This window comes from Cupressus sempervirens, chromosome 2 (assembly GCF_028749045.1).
Source record: "Cupressus sempervirens isolate cs-2001-9-10 chromosome 2, ASM2874904v1, whole genome shotgun sequence".
Lineage (NCBI taxonomy): Eukaryota > Viridiplantae > Streptophyta > Pinopsida > Cupressales > Cupressaceae > Cupressus > Cupressus sempervirens.
The window spans coordinates 438,957,395-438,982,246 of NC_143119.1; the positions used below are offsets into that span (position 1 = coordinate 438,957,395).

A 24,852-nucleotide genomic window follows, 5' to 3' on the forward strand; every position below is an offset into this window, starting at 1 on the left:
GCCGTAAATGCAGAACCCCAGTAAGTTGGAATCGATTGGAAGATAGTCATTGTCGGGCCTGAAATGCTTCAGGAAATGGAAGAGCAGATACTTTAGATCTGTCAGAAGTTGAAGGAAGCAAACGACAGACAGAAAAGTTATGGTAATGCAAAAAGAACACCCAGAGAATTCACAGTAGGGGACAAGGTGTTATTAAGAGTTAAGCCGCAGAAGAGTACTATCAAGTTTGGCAAGAATGCTAAATTAGCCCCCAGATACGTAGGACCTTTCGAGGTTTTGGAGGTTGTCAACCCAGTGGCTTAGAGGATTGCTTTACCACCAACCCTTGCCAGGATGCATAACGTCTTCTATGTGTCATACCTTAAAAAGTTTGTTAGTCACCATGAGTACATGATTGATTGGAAATTGTTGCAAGTGCGAGAACTAGGAGTGGTAGAGGTAAAACTGCTCAGAATACTCGAGGTGCGTAAGTTGCGCTTACAAAATCGAGAGGTAACTCAGTGCAGGGTCCAGTGGGACCAGTATACAGAAGATAATGCCACTTGGGAAGATTATTATGATATTTTTCAGAGATATCCCTACCTTTTCACAGAAGTTGAAAATTGAATATTTCATTTCCTTTATTTTAACTATTTAAGTACAATTTGATATTATTTTCATCGTGGACGATGAAAAATCTAAGGGGGTGGGTATGTTACATCCCAATTTTTGCCCTAAACTTTTAAACTAATTATAGCCATTGAACCTTCATGTTCATGGGAAATTGAATTAGTTCATTGTAGCCGTTGTTCTAACATGTTAGTTATAGCCGTTGCTTATTCCTTCATGTTCATGTGAAATTGAATTAGTTAATTATAGTTGTTGCAACGATTTAATTATCATATGAAATTGAGTTAGTTAATTTTAGCCGTTGTATCAATTTATTCATGATCATGTGAAATGGAGTCAGTTAATTGTAGCCGTTGTACATATATGATGAACAAACTAGTTATTATGATATTGATGAAATTCCTAACAGTCACTTGATGATTTTAATTAAAACTTTATTAATCTTGAATTGATGTCTTGGCGAGAACGTTGTTTTGAATGATTACAGGATGAAGACTAGAGAGAGAGGGGAAGCATTGCGAAATGAGGTCATCGGAAGGGGATGGTCGTATGGTTCAGTCATCAGAAGTAGTCATTAGAAGCAACAGGTTTGACCTAAAACTATTCTGGCAAGGTTTTTAGGACCTGACAACATATTTCATGGTGGAACCGCATGAGCTATTAGTAAAAACATTATAATAAAACAATGTAAAATAAACATTAGTTCTTACCTTTAAGAATTATCAAATATTAATATCATTTAAACATTATTTTATATTCTCAAATATGATCATATGTAGATAATAATAAAGTGACACCATTACATTAAAAACATTAATCCAACAATGCCACTTTACCATTATGTACATATAAACATAATCGAGAAAATAAAACAATTATAAATAATATTAATTATTTAAAACTTTTCATCTTCATTTCTTTCTCAAATTTTCCCTCCTTTCTTCTTTGCTTTTTAGACGATTTGAACAAGATTCGAATATAATCTTGTAACTGAAGGTAGCTGTACGGTCTGGCTCAAGTCTATATTATGAAACCTTTAAACATATATCGGCATTCTTTCCTGCTATTGGCTTTCAAGCGTTTTAAACATTCGAACCCCCATGTTAGCAATAATATAACTTGCAGAGACAATCCGATTTGCAGATATATTGTGTTTACGACTGAGTGTTCTTGTTGCGGGTCTCAGCTAAGGTTGGCGATCTCATCCAACACACAACCAGCATAGTCACGTAAGATGTTATGATACATTCCACAAAATCGTATTCTTTTTGTAGTCTTTTCCTGAATGGTAATGAACATGAAATCGCTCCTTGAGTTGACGTCTATGTCGTCGGGTTTCATAGTAATAGCTTACAATGCTATGTCTCCGATTCAAACAACTAGTTTGTCATGTATCTTAATCTGTTGCTTCTATTTGCAAAACATAATACAGATAATAAAGTCTGATGCCTCCCTTTTTCTGATTTAAGTTCGTCGTATTTCTTTATATGAGAAAAGATAAATATCTCTGAATTCTTATATGATTCAAGACAAAAGGGTAACATTCTAGTATTAAATCTTTACAGCCTGATTGGCATATATAAATATCTCATTAAGTGAACACCAAAGAATTCACTAGGCGCAATGCCAGAGTATGGTGAAGGTGTGAAGTATCACGGTGAGTATAATTTGATAGCACCAGGGAGTCACCGGCTTGATGGCCTGAAATAGGTTAGGAGGTGCAGAGAATCTACAATAAACAAGAATGATATCAGAATAAGATAATAATATGATAATTAATAATTGCAGTAGCTCATGCATGTTCCATTCATGAAGTAAGTTGTCAAGCTGAGTGGTGGAGATCGGGTCTGACGACTCACATCTAAAATCCTTGGCCAGGGAGGAATTAGGCGGATTTGCTCCAGACGCTTCAATTAGTTTGTTGAATAACTGGTGGGACCTCAACCCACCTGGATATTCTGATGGCTCGATTTATAAACATCCCAAGCCCAACCTCTGGGTAGGGAGTGCCATTCTATTAAATTATAACCTGTGGGAATAAGTAATGGTCCACAGCTAGAAGGTTAAGCCTATGACAATGCTTCTCCTTTCACCAAAGCCAGGGATTGGACAACCAATAAAAGAAGCTTCACAAATTAATCTGTATGTTCTTTTAAACCCTAATGTTTAGTTAATTCTTTTCAAAAATAAAAGTCATTTACTTTAAAGATAGTTATTATGTTAAGATAGTTAAATGATCATGTATATTTCGATTTGAATTTCCTTTCAAGAACATCTGCTATTTATTTTTGGTTGAAATCTAGAAGTAGTTAAATGATTACATCTGATATTTACTTACAACTGATTTAGTAATTTAATTGTTAATGTTTCAATTTGTATTCTTGGTAGATCAGCATTGTAATTAGATTTATTTCGGTTTAAACAGTTGTTGGAAAACTTACTCATGTGAATAGAGATCAGTTTAGTTTAAGACTAAAAATTAGTTAGTGAAAAACCGTATGTTACATTCACAGTTTTTTGAAAAACATGCCATGGCATCGTTGACAAATATTCTACACAAGCATAACTCCAAATTCAATGGTCGCAATTATGGCACCTGGAAGCTGCGCATCATCGCAATTTTTGAATATCGGAACATCGATCAACTTGTTATGGGTGTTGCGAAGAGTCCGACTTCTCCAGGTCCTGATCAAGATTCATGGGATTTGAATAATCGAAAGGCAATGATGCTTCTCAAATTATCCGTGGCTGATGATCAGCTTTCTCAGATTCCATCCGGCAAGATAGTTGCCGAAATTTGGAAACATCTCAAAGGTCTCCATGAGAGCAGAGCCTTCTTTCTAAAAAACACTTTGTATTCTATTGTCATGGATGAGCGCACTTCACTCCAGGCACACTTGAATCAGATTCAAGAAATCCGTGATTAGTTACTTGCCATCGGTTACAAGATGGAGGAAGAGGATATTGTGGTTATCACTTTTCGGAGTTTACCCAAATCCTATGAGCATTTTATCGAGACTCTCAACATCACTTCTTTTGGTGTTGATCTGAAGTTCACTGATCTCTACACACTATTGCTTCAGCAAGATCGTGGAAACAACAGTTCGGTAGCAGCTCCATTTCCACGTCCACAGAGCAAGCCTTTGTTGCGAAATCCTTTCAAAAGGATAAGGGCAAGTTTAAGTAGCCATCTCAGCAGAAGTCTTCTGCTCTAGCACCAGATGGTTCCAGAAAGAAAACATTCAAAGCAACTACTGCCACAAGTTTAAACACATGAAGGTTGAATGTTGGAAGCGCTTAGCTACATAGCTTAAGCAATTAGGTTCGCAGCCCAAAGCGAATAGTGTAGAGAACACTGAGCAGGCGAAATTTGCCTTTTATGCCTTCATGGCTAAAAGACCTGCAGATCATGTGAAGTCATCTGCCTGGTACATTGATTTAGGTGCCTTTCGACATTTCACTCACCATAGAGACTGGTTTACTAACTACGAGCCTTAATCAGACTGTTATTTTTTGTGGCAGAGAAGAGCACACGGTTGTCGGTAAAGGCAACATTCAGATTCAGTCTGTTGGGAGGAATCTCATATTCCTTGATGTCTACTACATTTTAGGGATGGAACTAAATCTACTCTCAGTTAGTCAGTTGTTGTGACATTCTCCATACTTGGCAATCACCTTCAGTTCTCATTAGTGCACCATTACTAATCGGGCGACTAGGTCTACTGTTGTCGCAGGTCTTGAGGATCATGGTCTTTTCAGACTTACTGATTCTGGTGATTCTTAGGACTTAGCTATGGCTGCTCGGCGATCTCTTGTTAGCCCACTTTGGCATCAACAATATGGGCACTTAAATGTAAGTTATCTCTCACAGCTTGCTCGAGATGAGCTTGTTCTTGGATTGCCAGAGATTCAAACTCAACACCTTGGAGTTTGTGACGCATGCTAGGTTGGGAAGCAACAACGCACACCTTTCACCAGTGGCGATTCTTGGCGAGCATCTCAGGTACTTTAGCTTGTTCATGCTGATATCTAGGGCCCTATGGCCACTCCTATTCTTGGGTCTAGGTACTTTCTTTTGTTTGTTGATAATTTCAGTAGAAAAATGTGGGTGTAATTTCCTTAAAAAGAAATCGGATGCATTTCCTATATTTCAAAAGTTTAAACCCTTAGTTGAAAAAGAGTCTAGGAAATCTGTTATTACTCTTAGATTAGACAATGGGGGGGAATTTTGTTCTTATGCTTTCTCCAACTTGTTGGATACACATGGCATCAAATGCTAGTTAACCACACCCTACACGCCACAACAGAACAATGTAGTTGAACATCAGAATAGGACAATCACCGAGATGGTTCGTTCCATGCTCGAACACAGACATGTGCAATTTTGGGCAAAAGTAGTTAACACTGCAGTTTATCTATTGAACCGGTCACCCATAGTAGCGGTCAGAGGTAAAACTCCGGAAGAGGCCTGGTCAGGTCGCAAGCCCCGAATCAGTTACTTGAAGGTTTTTGGCTCCCTTGCTTTTTTTTGGATCCCTGATGTGTCATGCACCAAGTTGGATGCCAAGAGTTAGAAATTGATGCTTGTTGGATATAGCAGTCTTCACAAAGCCTACCGCGTGATCGATGTTGAGACATCTCGTCTCATCTACAGTCGTGATGTAGTCTTTAATGAGCAACGAGGACCATTCACGTCTGCTTCTCTTGTTCTTGATCCAGAAAACCAACCTATGATGGCTCATGATTTGGGAGTTTGGCTTCCATTAGGTCCACCGCATGGGAGGGCTCCAGTAGCCCCTGTAGCTCCAATTATTCCAGTGATACCTGTACACACCTCCGGCTTCTCCTGCAGGATCACCTCGCTTTGTAGATGCTTCACCTGAGTTTGATCCAGATTCTTCAATGAGGATTCTGCTGATCAAGGATCTCCCAGTACTACTGTTAGTCATTCTCCTATCCAGCCTAAGTGGTGGGCTAAGACACTTGCTGATTTTCATGATGATGAGCTCATTGATAGGAGAACTGCTCGAAAAAGAGCAAAACTACAGATTCTGTTAACTTTGCTCTCATGGCCAACATTCACAGCGTGTTTAAACCTCAAACATATTTCGAGGCCAAAGGAATTCCAGAGTGGGAACAGGCCATGACATCAAAACACTAGAGCCTGCTGAAGAACAACACTTGGGTCCTTTCTAATCTTCCACCAGGGAAGAAACCCATTCGCTGCAAATACAAATCAGATGGTACTTTGGATAAGTACATAGCTCGTTTAGTGGCGAAGGGATTTTTTTAGCGTCAGGGCATTGATTATGAGGAGACCTTTGCTCCTACTGCAAAGATGAGCACCATCATATTAGTCCTAGCCATGGCAGCATAGTTTGGCTGGAAGGTCCTGATGGAGCCCAAAATTTTAATTGTTATCTCCATTTGTGAGATTATATAAAGGGCTGAAAATGTGATGGATTCACTACTGAAAGAGTATCTTGGTAAAATCTGATATTAAAGAGAATGTCAGTAACAAGAGCAAAGGCATGTAAATGAACTCAATGAATCCAGTGATTCGGGTTGCAGGCCAATTCTCTGTGGCTTCTAACAAAAGTGATATGGAAATCAACATATATTATTGCAAAGTTAAAATTCAGAGATGCATTGCTAAGTCTGATTAAATGTTGTAATTCAAACTTTAAATCATTGCCAACATTTCTGTTGTCGTGTATCGGAAAGATATTTTCATTCTTGCACAGTGTACTATATCATCCGAATGCCATTTTCAGCATTGATCAAGAATGGAAGAGAGCTGAAAGATGTTGACGTAGGCATTAAAGATACTCTCTTGGAACAGGATGAATCCCATGAGCAGCATGGATGTGACTGATACTACAAATAATAATTTAATGGACGTTTCTACTGAACCAGCCCAAGAAATGTAAGAAGAAAGTAAAGCTGCTGGAGATCATAAGTGTTTTCAACCAATGAACTTCCTGAGAATGTGTAACACCACAGAGTGTTCATGGTTCAGAATCAGGGAAAAGCTTGGAACTTGATATTAAGGTGCAGATTGGAAGAGTATATGCAGACTAGGAGATTTGATGTTGTGTAGCCCATCTTGTCGGTCTCTGGAGTGAAAAATTTATCCCTTATGTTGCCTGTATCATGCAATGAAGATTTGGTTTGCAGAGACATTTAACTTTATTCAGCAGAAAGAAATCGTTGATCATCTCCAGGCATCTACTATCCACACCAGCATGAGCATAGAATCTATATTTCTCATACTAATCGCTATTAAGTATCTAATCATATTGTATTTTTTCTTTTTTGAAAGCATTATTAAGACACTGTTTAAAAGAATTTTTTGCACATATGGTGCGCCAGAATCCATGATGGCTAGCGGAGATATTTTACATGAAAGGTGGATGATGTGTGCGTATGCTTCTTGGTTTGGAGATGCATACGGGAGGAATTTAAAACATGTGTGCAGGAAAACCTGAGAAATCTGCCAAGATTCTGGAGTCACGAGTACTGAAAAATGAAGGCAAAACTGTTTCCCATTGGTTAAAGAATCACCGTGGGAGCAAGGAGTCCGAACTAGGCATAGGATGCAAAATAAAAGGAGGTCGAGCACAAGGTGTCTTAACCACTACAATAGATATATGCATTATGAGTACATTCTGATGAGAGAACCATCGCGTGGAGGAACGTTAAAAAGGTAAAGGATTCGCGAAGCAAAGGGAGGCACTTTGAGGACACGATCTCAGAGAGCAATCAAAATGCTAGCCGCAGTAAATTGGTGCAGATAAGGGTACGAAGGGAGTCATGAAGCGATTCCGCAGTAGATCTATGATATAATGCTATAAGGATGTGTCTCCAGTCGACACAATCCCACAGGCTCATGGTGGACTTGCAGCATGATACCTGTGGAATATTTCATATAACCGACTGATGATGGAGTTCCATATCCTAGGCATAGAAAAGGAAGAAGCGTGATTTGATCCTTCTTTAAGACATCATTCTCTAGGTTTATGAAGAAGAGAAAATGCTCACGCCTATGTTCAGAAGTTTATTCTATTTTGAAACATCACTGCTTTATGCTCAATGGAATAAGGGGAGGAGTTTTGGAGCGGTGGTTTAATAGTTTAAGACAAAGATAATATTTCGATAGTTTGGGATTGTATTGTGTTTGATTAAAAGTATTGGGTTCACAATTTGTTAAAAGGGGAGTTAGAAGTAGTTATTTGTTATGAAAAGACGCCTTGTTTGGGAAAAGGCATGAATGTCTGCTCATCTTGTATAAATGAGAGAAGTATGAAGTTTGCTAGAGACAAAGAGAGCCCATATTAAAAAATAAATAAATAAAATTCTCCTGCGTATATATTGTAAAGCAAGAATAATTCTAATCTTTCTCTGAGAGGAATTGTTGGATTATTGAGCAGACCAGTTGGAGATTGGAAATTGTTGGATATAAGCATTAAAATTGTCTGAGATTGAGCTGTAATGAATAGAGTACCACCAAATGTGAGTGTCTTTAGTACAGACCATTCAGCAATAAAATCAGTAAGGATTTAATTTGGTTTAGAGTAAGAATATGTATGGATCGTCCTTCATGATTGTGATGATTATTTGTTTATACTTCATTATTTTGATAGGTACATAGAATTATCCATTGCTTTTTAGACTTGATAAATACAAATATTGTAGGATATATAAGCCTTCCTCTATTTGTATCTGTTGTGTCCAAATGAGGGTTAAATCATAGCAAACTTGTCTGAATATGTAATAATGTGATAATTCGTGGCATTGAAATAATTAAGTTATTAACAAATAAAATATCATTAACGTCATTAAGTTGTATGTAAGAAGTATATATTCGACTCTATTACCCATTATAGTCAGGCACTGATCATTGATTTATTCATCATTTTCAACCCATAGCCTGGAAATTTTCTAATTTTTTCTTTGAAGAGATTGAATCTATTTTTTAATAATGATTCGTTTTAATTCCTTGTTTCATTCCAACAAAATACAATTCTAATAAGTAATCCAAGTTTGAAGTTATCAATTACAATCCAAAAGTTTTCCTTGACACTTACCAGTTGAGGGATTTGTTTTTGTGTTGAAATCCACTATAATACATCTTGTATCTGAGTTTTGGATTTGGGTAAATAGGCCTTGGTCCAGCGGAACCTAAAGCACAGAGGATTTACTCCTGTCAAGTTGGCCAAAATCATTTAGATACCCAACATTGAGCAGACAATGCTGGTAGGTTTCTAACCAGTGATTTTGATAACCAACAGATTGGCAACTCTACTAGGGACAGTCATAAGTAAGGTTTACTTACTTGAGGACCAATTTAGAGTTTCATTCAAGCATAAGCCTTGTGGTGAGTTCTTTGATTTTGTTTTCTTTCATTACGAGCATAAACACATTAGTAAGCTTTCTTTTATTTCCATTTGCTGTTTATAATTTTCAGATTCTAATATTTAGATTTCTCATCAGCACTTGGATAAAATTTGCAAAACTTTTCTAAAAATTTCAAGTTGTGTTCAAGAAATCTTAAAGTTTGGCTCGAATCTTAGTTGTATATATTTCACATAAACACTAAACAGCAACTAAAGCAAAATTTCTTTTCTTATTTTCAGCAAATTGTTTTCAAGTTATTGGCTTAAACTCTGTTGGATAAAAGACCTAGATTTTTATTTCTTTCTGTTTAAAGGAAAGCGGCGACTCTGTCTTGTTTGGATATTATATTTTTAGCATCAATTGTTTGCTTTAGAAGTGTATGTGGGGTAGAAGATCAGTAAATCCTCAGCCCAGAAGACTTGCACAACTACCTTTTGAGAAAAAGCCATGAAACAAGAAATGTAAAAATCAAAAGGCAAAAATGTTTTACACAGGACATAGAAATTTCCAAGAAAGAACCAGCAAACAACCCAAAATAGGAGAATCAAGTCATAACAGTCCCGAAAAGGATGAGGAAAATTGTAACCCATTCTTTCACATTACTAGGGTTCATGAAGAGCCTCAATGCGAGATAATGCGTATTGAGGATGATGATGAACAAGAACAAATAATGCAGTGAGACATGATAATAAAAAAAATGGCTGAAACTACAAATGGTAATAGTACAATGTTGGCAAAAACATTAAAAATGCAGCTGGATGATATCTTAGCAAAAATAGGAATATCAAAAGACCTTATTACTTCCCCACCTAAAGCTTGTAATGAATAATGATCAGATAGATGGAGGGAAGAAAAGTCAGATCAAAATACACCACCTAAGTACAACCCGCCTCACAGAAAGAATTTGGAAGCACAATATGCTACTAGTCATGATAATCCACTCTATGAGAACAGAAGAGATAGAAATCAAAATAATAATTTTAATAGACATAATAATCAATGAGCATGGAACAATGGACAACATAATAGAGAAATTCAGCAAAATGGTGGAAATATTAGGCAACTTGATGGGCTGAATCAGAATAACAATAATCAAAACGTTCAAGGACATGTGATGCAAAATCAAGGCAATAGAAATCAAATGATAAGGCAACCTATGGCAACAGAACGCTATAGACAACTTGATTTCAATGGGATTCAAGGATATCCGAATCCTATATCCAATGACTTAAGGAATGCCATCCCAAAATTTTCAGGAAATGGAACTGAATCAGCTAAAAGACATGTTATTAACCTAAAGAATGTGATTGAAGATTTTGAGGAAAGTCATGAAGATGTATTCATGAAATTGTTTGTTCAATCATTAAACCAGGATGCTACGGAATGGTACATAAGTTTGCCAAATAGATCAATTTCTGGATTGTGTAATTTTGCAGATCAGTTTATTGAGCAATTTGGGGATCACATTGATACATCTTTTGCATCACATGAGTTAACAAGCATTAAAAAGCACTCAAATGAATCAATCTCAGAATTCAACAAAAGGTTTAATAAAGTTCTCAACAGGATTCCAAGGGAAACAAGGCCAGTGGATTCCTTTTTGATTGATTTTTATCTAAGTGCTTTCGATAGTAAAACTCACTATGAAATAAGGTCTCAAAGACCTTCTTCGCTGCCCCAAGCCTTCAAAATTGCCATGACTATTGAAAATGATAGGAAGGCAGCAGGAAGAGTTAACAAGAGGGACAATCCTAAATTATATAATCCGAAAAACCTTAAGAAGGATGAACTTAAAGAAATAATGGATATATTAAAGGAGATAAAGGTTAAACAAAGTAGAAATGAGAAACCACCCTTTAACAGAAATGATAGGGTAAGATTGCATGATATGCCATACAACACAAATTGGAAAGATGGAAAACCAGAAATACCGACTCATGCTAAGGATACACCTGATCCTTTGAAGAAAGTCAATATCTTTGATGATGGCCCATGGTGTGATGCTTGCAGGCTGCCCCATGACCCTAATCATTGTATTGTTGTGCAAGCTATTTTTGAAGAAGAAAATCAGGAAAGTGAAGAAAAACCCATAGTAAACACAATATTATCCAAACCATTATGGGGAAGAGATGAAGACGACTTTGCAGATGAAGACCAAAACGCTGATTATTATTATAGGGGTTCTAACTAGCAGCGATGTGCTCAACAAGTGTTTTCAGATGAGGAGGATACTCCTACCTTTCGCAGATTAACAGCGGAAAAAAGAAGAGCCTATACTATTGCAGCAGTTGAGCACGCTAAGCATACTTACCAAAGAAGGAATAAAGACAATAATGCTAATCAAGGAAGTCTCGTTGGTATATTTGCAAGAGATCAGCAGTAGATTGAAGCATCCAAAAAGCCTGGTAATCAAACCCAAGCCAAGCAAAAAGAAGATAATTAATCTTATAGGATGACCAAGTAATCAGTCATGCAAACTAATAGTTAAAAAATATCTGATTGCCATAGTTTTATGAGTCATGCTTTATCTCAGTTGAAAATTGCTGTGTCTCTAATAGAAATGATGAAATTTTTTGATTACAGAGACGAGATTGTGAAGATATTATCTAGTGTGCAAGATATTAACAATAAGGATGATGTTAAAAATAATGAAGAAACACCTATTGTATATTTAGGAACAACATTAAATAAAAAGTCAAATCAAGTAGACCCGTTCTATTTAACACTGTTGATAAACAATAAATTGGTAAAGAATTGTATGATTGATTCTGGCGCAGCAGTCAATATCATGTCTGCTGATGTAATGAAAGAAATAGGTCTTAAAGTTGATACTCCTTTTGGAAAATGTTATGCCATGGATAACAGATCTGTACTTGTAGTTGGAATCATAAAAAATGTTGAATTTCGTTTTCCATCATTTCCACATATATCATACAGAACTGACATTATAGTAGTTGAAATATCATCAAGTTATGGTATGTTGTTATCTAGGCAATGGTCGAATTTGGTTGGAGGTCATGTGCAATTGGATCTGTCTTACGCTACCATACCTGTGGGAGGCAAGGAAATCCGAATTGAAAGGGAACCCCAATCATACTATTTGGTTGAAGATTATATTCCCAACCCTGAAGTTAACTTTTGCCATTCTGACATGGACAGCTTCCAGGTAAGCATAACTAAACCTACATCTAAGATTGTTGATCCAATTTCAATTTATGTAAAAGAAAATTGTAATGATAGTTGACAAATGTTTTTCGATGGCACGTGTAGTAAGGAAGGAAATGAGGCTGGCGTTATTTTTGTTTCGTTGTTAGGTAAAACTTTTAAATTTTCTTTCTTACTAAATTTTGAATGTACTAATAACATTGCTGAATATGAGGCATTAATTATGGGTCTTGGTATTGCAAAAGCATATGGGATTAAAATGCTCACTGTCTTAGGGGATTTAGATCTAATTGTTTCACAAATTAGGCATAAATTTTCAACTAGGAACTCGAGATTAAAACAATATTGAAACCATGTGTAGGATTTACTAGAATTTTTTGATGCTTTTTCAATTAAATGGGTTGATAGATCAACTAATTACCGAGCTGATATAATGGCTAACCCAGCTGTTAGGCAAATAGATATCCCATTTGATGAGGTTATTCAGGTTGCAATGAAAAATAGACCTTTGATACCAGACAATGTTCAAAACTGGCAAGTTTTTGAAGACGATAAGGATATCATTAAATTTTTGACTTGTTAGGAGGATTATGAAAATCAATTCATTGATTGGAATGGGTGTGTAGAAGAAAATGACGGTAAAGAAACATTGTTTGGAAAGGAAATAATGCAATTAAAAACTAATAAAATACCAAAGGGTCTAGTTGCTTTAGAACAAAGTTTTGATGAAAAGGAAAGTCCAAAAAACAACAAATCTACTAAGATTCAAAATGAAGTTGAGGAAATAAATTTGGGAAGTGAAAGTTCTCCCAAAAAGGTTTACATAGGAAAGAAATTGTCATCAAAAATAGGGGCTGACTTAATTGCTTTATTAAGAAAATATAGGTACGTCTTCGCTTGGAATTATGATGAGCTTAAAGCATATAGGGAAGATTTGTTTCAGCATGAAATACCTCTAAAACCTAATGCCAAACCATTTAGACAAAGACAACGTCCAATAAATCCAACCCTGGCTCCGAAAATGAAAGATGAACTCATCAAATTAAGAGATGTTGGAATTATAAAACCTATAAGGCACTCTATGTGGGTTTCGAACTTAGTCCTAGTAAGAAAGAAGAACGGAGATATACGGTTATGTATAGATTTCAAAAATTTGAATATATCTTCTCTTAAGGATAATTATGCATTACCTAAGATGGAAATTTTATTACAAAAGGTAACCGGTAATGAATTACTATCTATGATGGACGGATTCTTAGGTTATAATCAAGCCAACGTTAAAGAATCCGAACAATATAAGATCGCTTTTACGAAACCTTGTGGTACCTGTCTATGCTAGGATGCCTTTTGGGCTAACAAATGCGGGAGCTACTTTTCAAAGGGCAATGGATGTTGCTTTCGATGGATTAATTGATTTTATCATGGTTGTTTACCAAGATGACCTTACCGCTTATTCGAAGAAAGCAGAGGACCATTGTAAACATCTAGAGAAGATCTTCATAAGAGCCCTCGAATTTGGAATTTCTTTGAATCCTAAAAAATGTCAATTTGGGGTAACTGAAGGAAAATTATTAGGCCATATCGTCTCTAAGGAAGGGTTAAGAATCGATCTTGAAAGAGTAGCAGGCATCAACACCATTCAGATACCTAAACCAATTTCGTGAGAAAGTTTGTTTCTAATTTTGCTGAAATTGTTAAACCTATCACTAAGATGCTTAAGAAGGGTGCAAAAATTGCTTGGGATGGTGAGGCTATGGGGGCATTTGCTAAGATAAAGCAAGCTATAAAAGAAGCCCCGGTTTTGAAATCTCCCAACTTTAAGAAGCCATTCCAATTATTTTTGTTTGCTTCTTACCATACCATAGCTGCAGTTATGTTATAAAAGAACGATGAGGGACATGAACAACCGATTGCGTTCTTTAGCAAGAGTTTACAAGCCGCTGAATTAAATTACGACATAAATGAAAAACAGGCATATGCTCTTGTTAAAGCGGTGAAATCTTTTCGACCTTATTTAGTAGGAGCTGAAGTTATCGCCTATGTGCCAAATGCTGCCATTAAGGACATATTTAGACAATCTGAAACTATTGGTAGACGATGTCGTTGGATAAATCAAATCCAAGAATTTAATATAGATATTCAGATTACAAGATTAGTTAGAGGGCAAGGATTGGCTAAGCTTATGGCAGAGTCAAATTTGGAAGCCGTACAAGTTAACCAAGTTGATGGTGATCAAAAAGTTAGTATTGGGAGATGCCCTTGGTACACAGATATAGTGTATTATTTACAACATACTAAATGTAGAGATGATTTGAATGAAAATCAAAAAAGAACTATTAAATTACAGGCAACAAAATATGTTTTAATTCAGGGAGATCTATATTGGAAAAATCAAGATGGGATTCTATTATTTTGTTTAGATACTGCACAATTAGAGGTTATCCTCAAGGAAATGCATGAAGGAGTTTGCGGTGGTCATTTCTCAGCCAGGACTATAGCACATAAGATATTACGAGCAAGTTACTATTGGCCTCAACTTTTTAAGGATTGTCATTCCTATGTTCGAAAGTGCGAAGCTTGTGAGAAAGGCAAGTTGAAATATGATGGCGCACTCCCTTTAAGGACATTACAAGTAGAAGAACCTTTCTAAATATGGGGAATCGATTTTATAGGAGAGATTAGTGAAAAGTCAAGTGGTGGACACAGTTGGATTTTAGTAGCCACCGATTACCTTACCAAATGGGTGGAAGCTATACCTACTTGACAATCAACAAGTAAAGTGGTTATTAAGTTTCTTACCGAGAACATCTTGACTAGATTTGGAGTTCCTCAAAAAATCATAGTAGATAATGGTATGTGTTTTAGGTCTAATGAATTTACTGAGTTTTGCAGGAAATATGGCATTACAGTATCATACTCATCTCCCTATCATCCCTAGGGCAATGGACAAGCGGAGTCTAGCAACAAAAACATCCTGAAGATCATCAGAAGAATGCTAGATAATAACAAACGCGCTTGGGATTTGAAGTTGAATTTGGCGCTATGGGCGGACAGAATCACAGTAAAGAAGTCAACAGGTTTCTCTTCTTTCAATTTAGTATACGGCAAAGAGGCTAAACTTCCCTTGAATAACTTATTACCTGTTTACAAATTTGTTACTGAAGAACAATTAGAAGATATCAATTTTATGGAAAACTGGCTGAATGCATTAATTGACCTAGACGAGGTAAGAAGGTTAGCATAGGAGCAAAATATAAATAAGTAGCAACAGGTTAAGTTCCTTCATGACAAAAAATCTTCCAAACGATTTTTTAAGGCAGGTGATTGGGTTTTGAAATGGAACACTAAGGATCAGGACAAAGGTAAGCATGGCAAGTTCGAGGCCCTATGGCTTGGACCATTTATTATTTGTGATAAAGCTGGAGAACAATCTTATTTTTTACAAGATAAAGAGGGGCGCTTGCAGGATTTTCCGGTCCATGGGCAGTATCTTAAACCTTTTTTTCAATAAGCATGAAAGGGAAGTTATTCCACTCTTCTTTATTTTCTTTATTTTTTTCCTTTCTTTTATTTTAGTGTTTAGAGTTTTATTTACGTTATTTTGCAATCTGATTGTTCTTAATCTGTTGGCAGGTCTACTCCTCTAGAGATAACTGAGATCTCGCTATGCTCACAAGGAGCATATGTCCCCAGAAAGAGCCACTGATGGAGCCCAAAATTTTAATTGTTATCTCCATTTGTGAGATTATATAAAAGGCTGAAAATGTGATGGATTCACTACTGAAAGAGTATCTTGGTAAAATCTGATATCAAAGAGAATGTCAATAACAAGAGCAAAGGCATGTAAATGAACTCAATGAATCCAGTGATTCAGTTTGCTAGCCAATTCTCTATGGCTTTTGGCAAAAGTGATATGGAAATCAACATATATTATTGCAGAGTTTAAATTCAGAGATGCATTGCTAAGTCTAATTAAATGTTGTAATTCAAACTTTAAATCATTGCCAACGTTTCTGTTGTCATGTATCGGAAAGATATTTTCATTCTTGCACAATGTACTGTATCATCCGAATGTCGTTTTCAGCATTGATCAAGAATGCAAGAGAGTTGAAAGATGTTGACGTAGGCATTAGAGATACTCTCTTGGAAGAGGATGAATCCCATGAGCAGCATGGATGTGACTGATACTGCAAGTAATAATTTAATGGACATTTCTATTGAACCAGCCCAGGAAATGCAAGAAGACAGTAAAGCTGCTAGAGATCATAAGTGTTTTCAACCAATGAACTTCTTGAGAATGTGTAACACCACAGAGTGTTCATGGTTCAGAATCAGGGAAAAGCTTGGAACCTGATATTAAGGTGCAGATTGGAAGAGTATATGCAGACTAGAAGATTTGATGTTGTGTAGCCCATCTTGTCGGTCTCTGGAGTGACAAATTTATCCCTTATGTTTCCTGTATCGTGCAATGAAGATTTGGTTTGCAGAGACGTCTAACTTTATTCAGCAGAAAGAAATCGTTGATCATCTCTAGGCGTCTATTGTCCACACCAGCATGAGCATAGAATCTATATTTCTCATACTAATCGCTATTAAGTATCTAATGATATTGTATTTTTTCTTTTTTGCAGGATTATTAAGACACCGTTTAAAAGAATTTTTGCACATACTGTGCGCCAGAATCCATGATGGCTAGCGAAGGTAGTTTCCATGAAAGGTGGATGATGTGTGCGTATGCTTCTTGGTTTGGAGATGTATACGAGAGGAATTTAAAACATGTGTGTAGGAAAACCTGAGAAATCTGCCAGGATACTGGAGTCATGAGTACTAGAAAATGAAGGCAAAACTGTTTTCCGCTGGATAAAGAATCACCGTGGGAGCAAGGAGTCCGAACCAGGCACAAGATGCGAAATAAAAGAAGGTCGAGCACAGGGTGTCTTAACCACTACAACAGATATATGCATTATGAGTACATTCTGATGAGAGAACCATCGCATGGAGGAATGTTAAAAAGGTACAGGATTCGCGAAGCAAAGGGAGGCACTTTGAGGATGTGATCTCAGAGAGCAATCAAAATGCTAGCCGTAGTAAATTGGTGCGGATAAGGGCACGAAGGGAGTTATGAAGCGATTCCCATAAGTAGTAGATCTATGATGTAATGCTCTACGGATGCGTCTCCAGTCGACACACAATCTCGCAGGCTCATGGTGGACTTGCAGCATGATACCCGTGGAATATTTCATATAACTGACTGATGATGGAGTTCCACGTCCCAGGCATAAAAAAGGAAGAAGCATGATTTGATCCTACTTTAAGACATCATTCTCCAGGTTTATGAAGAAGAGAAAATGCTCACGCCTATGTTCAGAAGTTTATTCTATTTTGAAACATCATTGCTTTATGCTCAATGGAATAAGGGGAGGAGTTTTGGAGCGACGGTTTAATAGTTTAAGACAGAGATAATCTTTCACTAGTTTGGGATTGTATTGTGTTTGATTAAAAGTATTGTGTTCACAATTTGTTAAAAGGGGAGTTAGAAGTAGTTATTTGTTATGAAAAGACGCCTTGTTTGGGAAGAGGCATAAATGTCTGCTCATCTTGTATAAATGAGAGAAGTATGAAGTTTGCTAGAGACAAAGAGAGCCCATATAAAAATTAAAAAAAAAAACAAAATTCTCCTGCATATATATTGTAAAGCAAGCATAATTCTGATCTTTCTCTGAGAGGAATTGTTGGATTATTGAGCAGACCAGTTGGAGATTGGAAATTGTTGGATATAAGTATTAAAATTGTGTAAGATTGAGCTATAATGAATAGAGTACCACCGAATGTGAGTGTCTTCAGTACAGGCCATTCAACAATAAAATTGGTAAGGATTTAATTTGTTTTAGAGTATGAATATGTATGGATTGTCCTTCATGACCATGATGATTATTTATTTATAATTTATTATTTTGATAGGTACATAGAATTATCCATTGCTTTTCAGACTTTGATAAATACAAATATTGTAGGATATATAAGCCTTCCTCTATTTGTATCTGTTGTGTGCAAATGAGGGTTAAATCATAGCAGACTTGTCTTAATATGTAATAATGTGATAATTTGTGGCATTGAAATAATTAAGTTATTAACAAATAAAATATCATTAACGTCATTAAGTTGTATATAAGAAGTATATATTCGATTCTATTACCCATTATAATCAGGCACTGATCAATAATTTATTCATCATTTTCAACCCATAGGTTGGAAATTTTCTAATTTTTTCTTTGAAGAGATTGAATCTATTTTTTAATAATGATTCGTTTTAATTCCTTTTTTCATTCTAGCAAAATACAATTCTAATAAGTAATCCAAGTTTGAAGTTATCAATTACAATCTAGAAGTTTTCCTTGACACTTGCCAGTTGAGGGATTTGTTTTTGTGTTGAAATCCGCTATAATACATCTTGTTTCCGAGTTTTGGATTTGGGTAAACATGCCTTGGTCCAGTGGAACCTAAAGCGCAGAGGATTTACTCCTTTCAAGTTGGCCAAAATTAGTTAGATACCTAGCATCGAGCAGGCAAGGCTCGTAGGTTTCTAACCAGTGATTTTGATAACCAACAGGTCCATCAGATGGACATCAAGAGTGCTTTCCTAAATGGTGATCTCCATAAAGAGGTCCACATGACGCAGCCTCCTAGTTTCAAGGTTGCTGGTAAAGACCATTAGGTTCTCTAATTGGTAAAAGCTCTCTATGGCTTGAAGCAAGCCCCCTAGGCATGGTACATCAAGATTGATAAGTACCTCAGTGATCAAGGCTTCAAGAGGAGTTCTTCAGACTCAAATCTGTACATCAAGACTACCGACAGTGACATCATCCTTCTAGTTATCCATGTAGATGATCTGATCATCACTGACAGTTCGACATCTTTGATTCAAGGAATCAAACAAAATTTATGCTAGTCTTTTGATATGACTGACCTTGGGCTCATGCATTATTGCCTAGGTGTTGAAGTTTGGCAACAATCTTTTGGTATATTCATCTCTCAATCCAAATATGCCAGGGCTCTGTTAGACAAATTCCGTATGCAGGATTGCAAACCTACATCTACACCTATGGAGAAAGGTCTCAAGTTATCAGCAAAGTCTGATTCTCCTTCCGTTGATGATACTACATACAGACAACTAGTAGGCAGCCTCATCTACCTCTCTACTACTAGGCTTGATATCAGCTTTGCAGTTAGCTATATTTTATGTTTATGACAGCTCCTAAGGCTGATCATTGGATGGCAACAAAGCGTGTGCTTCGTTATGTGAAGGGCACTTCAAATTATGGACTTCTATACTCTCGAAGTTCTAATCCTAAACTCAATGGGTTCACAGATTTAGATTGGGCAGGCACTATTGTTGATAAAAAGTCAATATCTTCATATGTATTCAGTTTAGGATCCAATGCAGTTACATGGACCAACAAGAAGCAACAGTCAGTTTCTCTTTCTTCTACAGAGGCTGAATACAAAGGAATTGTTAAGGCAAGATGTGAAGTTGTTTGGCTTCGTCGGATGCTTAGGGATATGCAGATGTTACCAGTAGGTCCGACTACTCTATTTGTTGATAACGAAGGTGTTATCAAGTTAGCAGTGAATCTAGTCTTCCATGAACGAACCAAGCATGTGGATGTTCACTGTCATTACATTCGACAACTGGTTGAAGACGAGACTATAGATTCGCAGTGTGTTCCTACCACAGATTAGACTGCAGACATTTTCACCAAGCCTCTTGGTCTTGATAAGTTTGTCAAATTCAGAGGACAACTTGGTGTGTTAGATAGATTAATCATTAAGGGAGGGTATTACAATGATAGATAAGTCGTCTATTATTAGTTAATGGTTATCTATTGTAAATATCTAATAAGCTTTAGTTTTCTTTCTCTAGAATAGAATGTTTCTATTCTTTACGATCGTTTACTAAGGAAACATCATCTCATTCTTTTGTATATATTGATCGTTTGGTCTCTGTTAATATCAAGTATTTACCAATTACTTCGTAATATGGGGGTCTTCTCTTCTGGAGTCAGATTAGGCTTCTATTTAGCAAGTTTTGATTCCTCATTCGGTTCTTGCACCATCTTTGTGGTTTTTTCCGACTGTTGTGAGGGTTGCCAAAGATATCTCTACCTTGCTTGCTACTATTTAAAGTCCCTTGTTCATTCGGCGGCTATTTCTAGTCCATTGCCATTGGCTTAAGGGTGTCATGGTCCTTTTGTGTACCATTAGGATTGAGATTGAGCATCCTACGCCATTCCAGTATTCTTTAAATGCTTGTCACCCCTCCTCCCCACCAAGGAGTTGAACAAGTACATTAGGGATGATATTTACAGACAATACATTCACATCAACTAGGTTATTCCCAAAGGGGGCTTTACCTAAAGATGGCTTTGTTGACCACATTCTCGACATTCAAGATGACATCATTGTTCTCCCTTTATACACTTCTTATATTGGCAACACTCCCTTAGGATTCCCTTGGGTTTTCTTAGAGTGGGCTCCCACGTCTCCATTTTAAGATTGACCATTAGTTAGACAAGTGTGCCAGGATTCACGAGCTTTGTACTCTCACTAAGGTGGAGTGAGAGGAGCACTTTATCTTCCAATCTCCTATTTAGTATTTACTATGAGATTAGAGGAAGGTTATATTGTCTTTTTAGGGAGGCTCAGTCTCTCTCCTTCTTTAGGTACATGGACTAGAGATGTGTTTCTCTTTATTTGCATGAGGCCATCCATTTGTGAGATCACTCCTTTTAGTGCCCCTTGCACCCTTTAGCTGACCAATTCATTACATCCTTCTTTCTTGTGATGGTGCATGGCACCAAAAGGCACCTTGTCTCGCCTCCTCAGTCTAGGTCCTTAAGGCCTTATAGATCTTGCTCTCAGATATCCATTCCTTCCAGCTAGGTGGTCACCTCTAGAGACGCCATCATCGACACCCCCCTATCACTTATATGGATTATCCTTCGGTTTTGGGGTTTTCTCTACCACCTTGGTTCCATAGTTGTTCGGTGGCTTGGGGTTGCCTTTTTACCCCTACCACCCTCTCCATGCTCTCTGGGGCCTTGTTTTTTGTTCTTTTCATTCCTTGTGCTGCATTTTCTTTTATTTTGTTCTCTAGTCACCATTTGTTTTTCTTGCTATTGTTTTCTTGTTAAGTTCTTCAGTCCCTTTGAATCATTTGTGGTCACTTGTTGGACATTAATAAAATTTATCTTTATCTATATCTTTTTCTTTGACTTTCTTTCCTCAACTGTCTGTCTAAGAGTATTTGTTGATATTGAAGACCCACTTCTCAAAATATTAAATTATTTATAATGCTATGAATGATTGTATATTTTGAAATGGTAGTCTATGGGCATTGAATTGTCTGAACTTCAAAGTTCTTTTTTCTTTTCCTTAACATGATAGATAGGAAAAATAAAGTACATAAAGAAAAAGGGAATGGAATTGAGTTCCTCTTTTGCTTTGTTGCACCTCCCACTTAAAATTTTCAGTCTTCTGATACAGATGAAAAATTTGAGAATTTTGGAACACCACTTTTACAAATATAATGTTCTGCAATTGAGGTTACTACTAGAAAATGACAAAAAGACAAGCAAGCCAAACCACTGGTTTTAACATTTATGGTTTCATATTTCAACTTTCTCCCATAATCAAACATATTGGTATATCCACTACATCATCTTTGATTGCATATTCATAATTTCATATTATATATGTTCACATTTTTAAGCTTCCCATCATCTTCTCTGTCCAATCATGGTTTGATGAGTCTGATTTGGTTATTTGGTATACACTCTTCTTTAACATTTTTATTCATGCATGTTTCTTAGTCTGTGCTGTTGATTTATGATTTCTTCTGTCACCTTTTTTTTGTGATTAAATAAACATTTTTTAAGTTCAGGATCTTGCAAAATGAACAAATAGGATCATATTGTCTACTGTGAAGGAGATGCTCCTTTCTTTAAACCTATTGTGGATCATTTTGGGATTATAAATGTGCTATAGAATGAGTAAAACTAATTTGTATATGAAATTCTATAAATGTTTTTGTGTTGTATCATTCTATATGCAATTAAGTGGATTTTCTCTATGTTTCTTGTGCACTTAGACTTCTATGTGAAATTTGTCTTCTTTTGTTAAAGACATAATCTTAAGCATTAAAGATTGTTTTTAATATTAACAGTTGCTTATGGTTGATGGGAATGGAATTCTTCATCCTAGAGGTACGCTCCTTGCACCTATTAAATTCCAAAAACTAATAAGTATATTTTTTTGGGAATGGCTTGACAAGTTTTTGCATTGTCACATGTTGTAACTCAAGTTAAAAAAGAGAGCATTTAATTAAATAATTTGAGCATATATTTTTTATTTGGTTGCATCAACCTACTGACATGTGTAAATGATCTAATTTTGTAGGCAAGTGTAGAAATACAATAACCCCGCCTAATCAGCCCTACCTCTTCTCCCTCACTTTGCCATGGTCTCCAATTTAAAGGCCACATAGCAAATTATAGACAATATTACATTAGATATCTTTGGAGGAAAAAATAAAAAAGGTGCTGTTAGCTTACACCTTGGAGACCCTATCCACACATCAATAGTTGAGGATTCAACAAATCAAATAGTCAGATAACAAATGGAATATTGTACTCTTGGGAAACATTGTAGAAGAATCCTACGCTTTGAAAAATCACATGAATAAAATGTTTGAAAAAATCCTATATAAACCAGTGCATTGAGAAATAAAATAATCACACACTAACAATTATTATGAATTAAAGTAGGACCATGAGGTATTACATGCACTAAGAGGTTTGTTGATTTATAAGGGGGCTAGGAAAACAAATGTTTCCCCATATCATCACATTCTTAGAGGTTCTTATATGCTTTGTGGGTTCTATTGCTTTGTGATTATTCACCAATGTACACAAGTAAAAAGGCTATAGAGAAATAATTGCTAATTGAAAATAGTTAGTGTTGATTACTTGAATATTGTTATTTTTAGTGTAGTTTTAGTTAGATAAAATGCACTAGAGATATTTGTATATATATTAAGTACTTTGTATATATGTATCTTGGTGTGAAGTTCTCGGGGTCGCGCTTCAACTTGAGACCAGCTATTCAGTCCAGAGTCAGTAAGGGTATGAGTTCCTTGGCTTTGCTGGAAAGACAAAGCTTCAGACATCATTTCCAGGATATTTTTGTCTAAGTTGTCCCTTTTGGCCTCTCTGGTTCGTCCGACAGATCTCTATGGCTCGGTTGTTTGGGGGCCTTCTCTTATTGCTTCTAATTGGGCTTCTATTGAGCAGGTTCAGATGTTGATGTTACGGCATATCATAAGATGTCATAGTCTCGTGCCTTACAGCATTGTCTTAGTTGAGTTTGGAGCTCATCCTCTCAAACTTGCTACTATTTTTAACTTGATTTGGTTTCTTTATCAGCTTCGTGGTTTTACAGAGTTGAGTGTTGACCAGCACAAATACTCTCATCTGGCATATTGTTCCTCTGTTGAGATAATGCGATCTAACACCTCTACTAGATCTTGTTGTTGTAATGTTCCCATTATAAAATAAATAAATTATCAAGCTATGGTTAATGGGCTGATTGATTTAATATATCTTGGACCCATTTTTATTTTTGTTTCCGTAGTTTGTGTTGCCGTCGGCTACATTTGTACACCCTTGGAAAGTTTTCCAATGGGTATTTAAGCATGGCTTGTAGGTAGTCTTTAGGTATGCATTTTATTTGGATTATTTCTGTATGCTGCGAATTCTAGTTGGGATTCTCTGTTGTTCGCCATTTCGGAAGTGAAAGATCTTCCCTATATGGTCTTTTCAGTTTCGGTGGGATTTAATCCTCACCCTATTCCATTGCTTGTAACTCTTTGCTTGGATTTGGCAAATCGGAGCACCATCTTTTCGGCATTTATATTTCTTGAAGGAGTTATCTATATTCAAGTCTTTGTTCTTTGGTATCAGGATTTTATATAAATCTATGTGTTTGTGAACATTCTCACAGTAGGGCTTAGATATCCATCCGTACCATTTCTTGTCCTTATCTGTAATTGCTTCTTCCGTGGCCATACAGCCTTCACCCTCTATATTCTTCCTGTCCTCCACCAGCCAACGTATGACCATATCAGCCTCACACCATACACATTTCTCTCCCTCACCTCTGTACGGTCATCTTTTATTGCCGTACGACATATAACAATCTTCGTATGACCTCCTGGTTTGTACCCGTTCAAAATTCTCCATCGTATGGCTCATCTTGCCGTCCGTATGACCATCAACTTCCCTCTCTCGACTATACGGCCCCTCCTAAGCCAACATATGGCCAGTAAGGAACACCATACAGCCTCCAGGCACATCATCGTACGCCCTCACACAGTTGAGATATCAATTTTTACCCATCCGTATATCACCTTGTTGGTCCATCGTGTTATAGTGTTCGTTTATCCATAGTCAACATATTTGTGAACATTACAGTGGTATTAGAGCCCTTCGATCTTGCCAGTCTATGGACAGTGAATGAGAGTTTATAGTCGGAAGAGAAGGACACATTCCGTTGATCGAATGGCTGCCAAACTCGTGGCGCTACTGAGGGAACTTGCCAAGAATCGTGCATAGATCACTGATACTC

At 36.6% G+C, this 24,852-nt stretch overlaps 1 protein-coding gene across 5 annotated transcripts in view; it reads left to right on the forward strand.

The window, feature by feature from the left end:
- LOC149572961 (endonuclease V family protein) overlaps positions 1-24,852 on the forward strand; it is a 179,935-nt gene that overhangs the window by 91,037 nt on the left and 64,046 nt on the right. For all 5 annotated transcript variants that reach the window (XM_089814091.1, XM_089814090.1, XM_089814093.1 and 2 more), the window contains one exon: positions 22,394-22,433. In XM_089814091.1, the coding sequence (XP_089670217.1) occupies positions 22,394-22,433 (40 nt within the window). The remainder of the gene's footprint in view (positions 1-22,393; positions 22,434-24,852) is intronic.